The sequence below is a fragment of the Palaemon carinicauda genome, chromosome 24 (genome assembly GCF_036898095.1).
Source record: "Palaemon carinicauda isolate YSFRI2023 chromosome 24, ASM3689809v2, whole genome shotgun sequence".
NCBI classification, from domain to species: Eukaryota; Metazoa; Arthropoda; class Malacostraca; order Decapoda; family Palaemonidae; genus Palaemon; species Palaemon carinicauda.
In genome coordinates this window covers 38,726,780-38,736,779 of record NC_090748.1, presented here as the reverse complement: position 1 = coordinate 38,736,779, position 10,000 = coordinate 38,726,780, and the positions used below count along the sequence as shown (strand labels likewise).

Sequence of the window (10,000 nt, the reverse complement as noted above, 5' to 3'; positions counted from 1 at the left end):
AGAAATAGAATTAGTCAATACCGGAGTGGATCTAGGCGTAAAACGAATTGCAAACAAGAAAAATTGATGACAGCATCTGCTATGGATCGAGAATTTTTCCTCCTCTCGTAATTTATCTAGCAATTTGTTACCCTAAAAACCTGGAACTCAGACCATCTCCATGGGAGGGTGCAATAGGTTATAGATTCTGGAAACCCACTTACTCACGATATTTGTTCGGTTCAAAGGTAATATATTCCAAGCGAGTCTTGCGGCAAACGAAGTTCCGCGGTAATTCTGCTTCAAGAAAAACAAAAGAGTATCTTCTCAGCATGAAGGCTTTTCTTTTCTATTTTGATTTTTTCAATTGGAAAAGAAAAATGAATCATGCTATATCAATGGAAACAATGTTATATTGATTAGATATAAAAGCGTGTAAGGGATAGTTTTCATGCCCTAAAATATTATAGTAAGTAAATTATTGAATAGATATAGAATGCAATGAGCGGAAATTTATGTAATAAATTTTTCAGTCATAGCGGTAAAATTGTTAATACAGAAAAGCAGTATCATTTAAAAATTTGGGAATAGTGAGAGTTCTAATACAGAAAAAAGAATAAAACAAAGAAAGATTGTTGGTGTGGCTGGCTAAGAATATCTGTGTTGAATGTCTTCCATTCAAGCGATATAGGACTCTAATTTGATTACTCAGACGCGAATAATTCTCCATACTGAAGATTGATTAGCTTCTGTACTGATTATATGTACAGTGAATAGAGGATAGAGTGGAATCAGGAGTTTGTATTGTAATCCAGTATTCTGATACAGGAGGCTACTAAATAACTCAAGAGACAAAGACCATGCCTAAGAAGATAGTGTCTTTTAAAGAAAACATTCTCGAAGAGCGACAACAATCTCCTTGTCACGCAATTCTGGGATATCAATATAAACGAAGTATATTTGCTCTTTTTAATGCGCAGAAGACATTATATTTCAAGAAAAAGACAATTTTTTTTAGGAATGAAAACAGGCATTAGTTTTCATATCCACCATATTACTAGTTTTAAGAAAACTGGTTCGTATAATCTCTTTTAACATTTACACTAATGTGTATGCCCTCTTCAACTGTAGCAATGGGGGAGTCTGAATCTCCAAACTCAATAGAGACTCCCTGCATCTTTTGTATATTATGACGGTATCACATAAGGCTTAAGCCATAATCCAGCCAGACGATTGCATAGTAATCCATCGGTATAACTACATGAATAATGTAGAGACGAAATAAAAACAACAAAAACAAAGAGTTTCTACAATAACCAAATTATATGGATTACTTTATGAAGAGGATGCGATAGTCTTAATTAATATTATTAGTCAATGCTCAACTTTTAGTGCAAGGATGGTTTTATGTATATATATATATATATATATATATATATATATATATATATATATATATATATATATATATATATATATATATATATATATATATATATATATATATGGATAAATATCAACACAACATCGTGTTCAAAATAGAAATAAATTTCTACCTCATACTTGGGATCGAACGCTAGCCCCTTCTAATGAAAGGCCAGGTCGAAACCAACCATGCCACGAGAGTCCATAAAAGGAAATCTGAACCTGACACTAATCTAGCTGTCCGAGGATTTACCTGGTGAGACATCAGTCTCTTTACCAGCGAGTTTTACCAGATTTCCCCGGGCCACCACGTGACACAATTGGTAGTAATTCATTCAAATTACCCCTAATGAGTCAATATGGATAAATATCAACACAACATCGTGTTCAAAATAGAAATAAATTTCTACCTCATACTTGGGATCGAACGCCTAGCCCCTTCTAATGAGGTAGAAATTTATTTCTATTTTGAACACGATGTTGTGTTGATATTTATCCATATTGACTCATTAGGGGTAATTTGAATGAATTACTACCAATTGTGTCACGTGGTGGCCCGGGGAAATCTGGTAAAACTCGCTGGTAAAGAGACTGATGTCTCACCAGGTAAATCCTCGGACAGCTAGATTAGTGTCAGGTTCAGATTTCCTTTTATGGGCTCTCGTGGCATGGTTGGTTTCGACCTGGCCTTTCATTAGAAGGGGCTAGCGTTCGATCCCCATATATATATATATATATATATATATATATATATATTATATATATATATATATATATATATATATATATATTATATATATATATACATATATATATATATATATATATATATATATATATATATATAATATATATATATATATATATATATAGAGCATGGAACCTTACTAACCACTTATAACATAACCAAGTTTTAAATCAAAGATATACGGAATGAATAATGATGGGGATAACGTTAAAGGACAGAAAAAAAGAACAACATTGATACGAGAACAAACTAAAGTAGAGGATATTATTACAACATGTATGAAAAATTAATCGACTCGGGCAGGGCATATAATGAAAATGACAGATAATTGATGGACGTTGAAGATAACAGATTGGGTCCTTAGCGATCGGAAAACATGCAGGAAAAGAAAGAGAAGACGATGGATTGTCATAGAGAGGCCATAAGCAGACGGGAGTGAAAGAACATATCAGAGATGTTTGTTCTACTGTGGACTACCTACGGCTGATGATTATAAAGCTGATACAAACACACGTACACACACGTATGTATATATAATATATATATATATATATATATATATATATATATATATATATATACATATATATAATTTATATATATATATATATATATATATATATATATATATATGTATATATTTAAATTTATATATATATATATATATATAATATATATATATATATAATATATATATATGTATATATACATATATATATATATACTATATATATATATATATATATATATATATATATATATATATATATATATAAATATATATATATATATATATATATATAATATATATATTATATATATATATATATATATATATATATATATATATATATACACTCCCTCTAGAATATTATTGGGGCCTTTGTCTGGCCAGACAGCGCTAAATTGGATTCTTCTCTGGTGACGGCTCATTTTGTATTTGCCTACACATACACTACGCTTTCCCGTCCATTTTGAAGCATGCTCTTAGATCAAGCTCGGCCGAACTGCCTTTGAACGGGCTCTCCTCAGCTTCATGGGTGCCTCCCATTCATCTGCTAAAATGGCGGCATAATCAACCGTATTCACATTCCTTTCCTCCAGGTTGTCACGTGCCTCTCCGGATATAGTATTCATGAACTGATCTAACTGCATGACTTCATTTACCTGTTCAAAACTCTAGGTGGGCAGTTGATCCATGGCTCATAATTTACAGTTACTCTACGAGCCAATGCAACATGCGTCTCGTATCCTTCCCTCTTCATGTTGCGGAAGTTTTGGTGATAAGCCTCAGGGACGAGTGCCATAGTATATAGAACCCTGTACTTAACGCTAAAATAATTTTGACTTTCGTCAATAGTTAGGATTGTGTAGGCTTGCAAGGCTTCCCCGGTCCACTTAGCTGGCGAAATGAGTGCCCATTCTTTCTGCAGTACTTGGCAATTTGTGAGCAATTTTTTCAATGCTATAAAGAAAGGTTTCTGGGTCTTCCTTCTCATAGGCTGAGTTCTTGAGTTCCCCTCACGTGACAACTGGATTTCTTTCCTGATGACGGAGCCATGCCTTCCATCCTCTTGATCTCCCTATCCACGGACCTGCTTTCAGGCTGGGAAGAAAACTCCAATTCCGCATTATTTACTTGTGAGATAGTCCTAGTAGGGAAAAGAAGGAATTATGTGTGATTGGGAGGCGCATGCAGTGGGACAAAAGGGGAAACACCCCATGTGGAATAAAGTTGGTCTGTGGGTGGGGTGGCTGCATTAACTTGTGAACCCTAGTTTCAGGAAGTTATTGCTGTCCCTAAATTTTAAGGGTTACTCCTGGTCCTCATCAGAATCAGAATCAACAAGGCTCTAGAAATGACCTCTAAGAAATCATTTGCAGCTACCCTTTCCTATGCGTACTTAGGACCTGAATGCCACTGCCTATGAAGGTATGTCTCAGCTCAACCTTAGAGAGTGCCATATGAAAGGTTTCAGTAGGGGTTCCCAGAAACTGAGCAACCTTGCTCTAGTTACCAGAAGTTGACAGGGTAGAAAAAGACATCTTAAAATTAGACATAAAGGAAAATCTGCCACTAAAGTTATGAGCAATAAGATAGTGCACATTCATTTGCCATAAATCCTGCTATCCCCACAAGTACTTGACTTCAGGTTGTGTTGACCCTCTGTCATATATCTCCCAGTTGGTTGCGATTAGCAAAATCTCGGTTCTGGTTATCACAAATTTCCAATGGCCAGCCCGCTATGAGAAGAAGGTGCAGGAGCGGGTTTCAAGTACTGAACTCCTGGGACAGGGATGCAGGCTGCTTGTGCTTCTCGTCGATGTTTGGGCTTTTCTGAGACCTAGGTTGGTTGTTGACCTTTGAACTTGGGTACCGGTGGTAACCTCTTTCACAGCTCTTCGGACTGGTTATAGGAGGCAAGCATTAACGCACGTATTTAGCTGTGAACCATTGCGCCTTTTTCCTGCCCCTCTTGGAATATTTGTTGTTCACGCCATGGCGTCTCCTTTGGATAGCTGCGTCTTAACAAGAGGTGAGCATTCCGGGCAAGGAGAGGAAACGACACACACTGGGTGCCTCTAGGCTTATGATAGAAGAGTAGGGGGAAGACTTACATTTATAATCTAATGAGCACAACTCTATAATAAAGAACTGGACACAGCATACAATAAGATAATTATTAAGAGATAAATTTAAGGGGGGTTAACATTACAAAACAAAAATCTTATAACTATAAAGGAATTCAGTGCAAACTCTCTTCTTCCAACCAAGACTTACAAACATATATGTAATTCTTACCAATACGAAATATTTTGAGAGAGATGTGGCCCTCATATATATATATATATATATATATATATATATATATATATATATATATATATATATATATATATATATATATATATATATATATATATATCTTATTCGTTGCTATAGTTTAGGAAATTTGAAAAATAATCATTATAATTTTAGTAAAATAGAGTTCTGATGTACATGGAATGATAACCTATATTCTTTCACTCATTTTTTTTCCGGACAAAGGGTCTTCTTGCATCTTTTTCATTCTTCATCGTTCGACCCTACTCTTTTATTCATTGGAATATATAAGGATCAGGATTATTCATCAGGAAGAGCGTGGAATATATATAATATGATTTTTCTACCATTTGTTTGGTGACCTGGATCTTTACACAGATCCTATTTCAGTTCATTTAAAAATGACAGAATATTCATGAGCCTTACCAAAACAACCATGTATCCCATGAAAGATTTATGATTCCGGGCAAAACACTCAGTGTTTGAAAGGGATTTCATAAGGATTTAGAAAACCACTGAACTGAAATAAATTCATAGAGAGAGAGAGAGAGAGAGAGAGAGAGAGAGAGAGAGAGAGAGAGACAGAGAGAGAGAGAGAGAGAGAGAGAGAGAGATTTGATAGAAAATAAATAAGTGTATATAATCTTATTTCATGCCATCTCTTCTAGTTTTTTTTTTTATCAGAAATACAATTTCATTATCAGGATTAGCTGTACAAGTTTTAAAATTGAAACATTTATGTACCAAATCCCTTCATGATATATCTTTATTAAGATAAAAGAAAAGATTCAAGGTTATATTTGGTAGAAATGGAAATTGTTATCTCATATTCTTTGTTGGTTTTAGGGAGCTTTCACTAAATATATCCTTTTATTGTCTGGACTTCCTTTTCTCAACTTCAGCCATGAATCTTCCTGTGGGCTTTCTAACAATTGTCTATTTTTGCCCTTTTTTATTCTTTAATCAGTTGTCCATCCTTCCTCGTTTTTCTTTCTTGTTTTCATAATTGATAGCCCTGGGAGCCATTATATACTATCCGTAGAAAAATAGCTACGTGTTCGGTGTGAGTAGGGTCATTCCATGTGATAAGAGATCTTGAGTGAAAAACTCTCCTCTTTAAGAATGAAAAGTCTGCCATCGCTGCTTTCCCTCTTGACGTTCTGGGTCTCACAAATCATTTATTTGAGTTATAGTTTTCTGTCGTGCTTATAGATGAATTTTCGTTGTATACCTTTATGATTTAGATAGGGTATAATATGATTTTACTATAGTGTCGACATGATGTGTACTTTTTAGACTTTACTGTTATAAATATACCACTTTGTAAGTCATAGTAATCTGACACCTACTTTCATTAATGTCTCATTATATATCCTTAGTCGTTTCTGTTTTATATCCCTATGTAGAGCTTCATTGTATATCATAGTGAAAAATTACACCCGTAATGTCTCGCATTAGGGTCTTTACGGGTGTTTTGGGTTGGTAAAATACTTCATAATATTTTAAAGACCTTTTCTATATCATGCTCTGAATAATCATCTTTGTGGTTATTAGTTCTCGGGTTCAGATAATTAAGCATTAATATATTTATATAATGGATATTGTTGCGTTACTTTCATAGCATGAGAATCCCTACTAATTACAATAGGCTATGGACGTTAACCTGTGCATTCAAGGATCCACCTTTTATGGATCCTTAACATAAAATATAGTTTCAAAGTTTCCTATCTTAGTTATAATGAATATGTATTTAATATACTATAAATTCATCAAATAACCTTGTGGCGTCTTCAGAATCTCGGAAAAAACGTGAGCAACACTGACTCTTTTCGGTAATCTATTCCTCTCATTATATTTAAAATTAAAAAAGATAATAAAACAATGAGAATCAATTACAAGGGACAAAAAGAGAGAGAGAGAGAGAGAGAGAGAGAGAGAGAGAGAGAGAGAGAGAGAGAGAGAGAGAGAGAGAGAGAGAGAGAGAGAGAGAGCAGTTTCAAAATCAGTGCAGAGTTTGATGGGTTTCAAACATACTATTAACTTTGTAATCAACAGTGCAATTAGAATTGTGGCTGTTGTGATGGCTACAGTTTCTCAGCATAGTTTTGCTTTTACAGAAGCCAACTTTTGATGAGGCTCCAATAAAAATAGAAAAATTAAAGGATTTCGTTTCATTTTAAAACTAGTATTAAGATGATTATGATTACCTCTAAGCCTGGACGGCCCCTTATAACCTTTCCGAAGACCTTGAAGGTTATACATCGTCAGTTAGAGGCTGATTCTTCATTATCAGCCCTAGAAATCAAATCTAGGAACCCTCGTTTATCAGCCCCAGAAATCAAAGCTAGGAACCCTCGTTTATCAGCCCCAGAAATCAAAGCTAGGAACCCTCGTTTATCAGCCCCAGAAATCAAAGCTAGGAACCCTCGTTTTTCAGCCTCAGAAATCAAAGCTAGGAACCCTCGTTTATCAGGCCCAGAAATCAAAGATAGGAACCCTCGTTTATCAGCCCAAGAAATCAAAGCTAGGAACCCTCGTTTATCAGCCCAAGAAATCAAAGCTAGGAACCCTCGTTTATCAGCCCCAGAAATCAAAGCTAGGAACCCTCGTTTATCAGCCCCAGAAATCAAAGCTAGGAACCCTCGTTTATCAGCCCCAGAAATCAAAGCTAGGAACCCTCGTTTTTTGGTTGTTCGAAAGCAGTGCTGATGAAACCGAGTAATACAAATAAAAGAAAAAATAGCAATAAATAGCCATCCGTGCTTTCATTATGAGTCTGAGAGCCACACTAAAAACTTCACCCTAAGGGCCATAGTTCGGTCTCTTAAGCAATAAATCCATTTAAGGCGATTGAGTAAATGCTTGTTGAAATATACCGGTAAACGAAAAGAAATAATAGAGTGATATGGATATTGTGAAAAAGGTCTAAGGTTATAAAATAATCTTGAATAAGAGATGCTTGGTCATCACGTTGTCTTATTTGTTGAATAAATCGTTCAATATTGTTGGCAAGGGGGAATAAGTGTCACAGCTCATAACAATTTAGTTAAAAGTAAATAACTTGTAATGAATATACCTTAATTCTCATAAACTCATCCTAGACTCACAAATCTATGTCTATTAGTATATTCCATCGATCTTTGTTTTTGCGTGCAGATATATATATATATATATATATATATATATATATATATATATATATATATATATATATATATATATATATATATATATACATATATATATATATATATATATATATATATATATATATATATATATATATATATATATATATATATACTGTATATATACACACATATATATACATATATATATATATATATATATATATATATATATATATATATATATATATTTATATATATAAACATATATGTATATATATGTATATATATATATATATATATATATATATATATATATATATATATACATATATAAATATATATATATATATATATATATATATATATATATATATATATATATATATATTCATAAATATATATATATATATATATATATATATATATATATATATATATATATATATATATATATATATATATATATAGCACGTGTTGATTAATGTTTTTTTTATCACTAATATTGATAATTATATAATTTTTTTCTTATTTATGTAGATTTATTAATGTCGAGTCATTGCAACGAATTGAAAATTTGTTAAATAGTAAATATCTGTGTATAAGAAAAATTAAAAGATTTATAATAATAGTAATAATGAAATAAATATTAAATTAAATTCATATTAGTACTTATATTTTAGCCGGCTCGACTGCTGATACTGAATCGAAGTATATGAAAATATCTTTATTTTCTAAACATATTAGTGATATCTATACGTAGAAAATATTTATTTCTTCCAGATCCAATTATGCATTAATATCGAAAATCCCACCCCCTCGGAAAAATCACATTTGATTTGAGAGTCGAAATCAATATTATGATATCTATAACATATTTTGGATTTTCTCTCACCGACATATTGATTGATATGTTTACTATTGTAATAAGTGATTTTGTTTACAAAGATGTTTGGGAAATATTTCATAAGAGCTACAAATACCCACTACTATTTTTTTCCCCTTTTTTGTGGTGGGGCTATACAATAACGGAAATGATATTTGAAATTCCAAAATAATGCATTAATGGAAAGTGGTAATCTGAACACATATTGGTGATTATAAGATAAATACTCTTTAAATATTTATAACATATATAACGTATAATGGACGAGAGAGAGAGAGAGAGAGAGAGAGAGAGAGAGAGAGAGAGAGAGAGAGAGAGAGAGAGAGAGAGAGAGAGAGAGAGAGAGAGAGAGAGGAGGGGGTGTGCAGGCCTGTGCTGTAAAATGTCTGGATTATTCACTATAGCTACCATTATCATATTGGAACTTCAATTTGTGTAACTCATCTTCATATTGGATGTAGTCAGAAAGACGTAGTCTAGATTTTCTCAAAATTAGTTTCCTCGACCATTTGAAAAGCATGAGGAAAATAATCCCATGTTGGGCAATACTTTTGGATATCAGTTCTCGTTGAAATCTCCCCATTGAGAATTATTAACCCTTACTGGGTAAATAATTGAAATCTCCACATTGAGATTTATTAACTCTTACTGGGTAAATAATTGAAATCTTCACATTGAGAATTATTAACCCTTACTGGGTAAATAATTGAAATTTTCCCATTGAGAATTATTAACCCTAACTGAGTTAATAATTGAAATCTCCCCATTGAGAATTATTAACCCTTACTGGGTAAATAATTGAAATCTCCCCATTGAGAATTATTAACCCTTACTGGGTAAATAATTGAAATCTCCACATTGAGAATTGTTAACCCTTACTGGGTAAATAATTGAAATCTCCACATTGAGATTTATTAACCCATACTGGGTAAATAAATGAAATCTCCCCACTGAGAATTATTAACCCTTAATGGGTAAATAATTGATATCTCCCTATTGAGAATTATTAA

General features: G+C 32.7%; 1 protein-coding gene across 1 annotated transcript; it reads left to right on the top strand.

Annotated features, from left to right (window-relative positions):
- Nucleotides 1-7,169: 7,169 nt before the first annotated feature.
- LOC137618334 (periaxin-like) lies at nucleotides 7,170-7,685 on the top strand. Its single transcript, XM_068348501.1, has one exon. The coding sequence runs from the start codon at nucleotides 7,170-7,172 to the stop codon at nucleotides 7,683-7,685; it is 516 nt and encodes a 171-aa protein (XP_068204602.1).
- The last annotated feature ends 2,315 nt before the right edge of the window (nucleotides 7,686-10,000 follow it).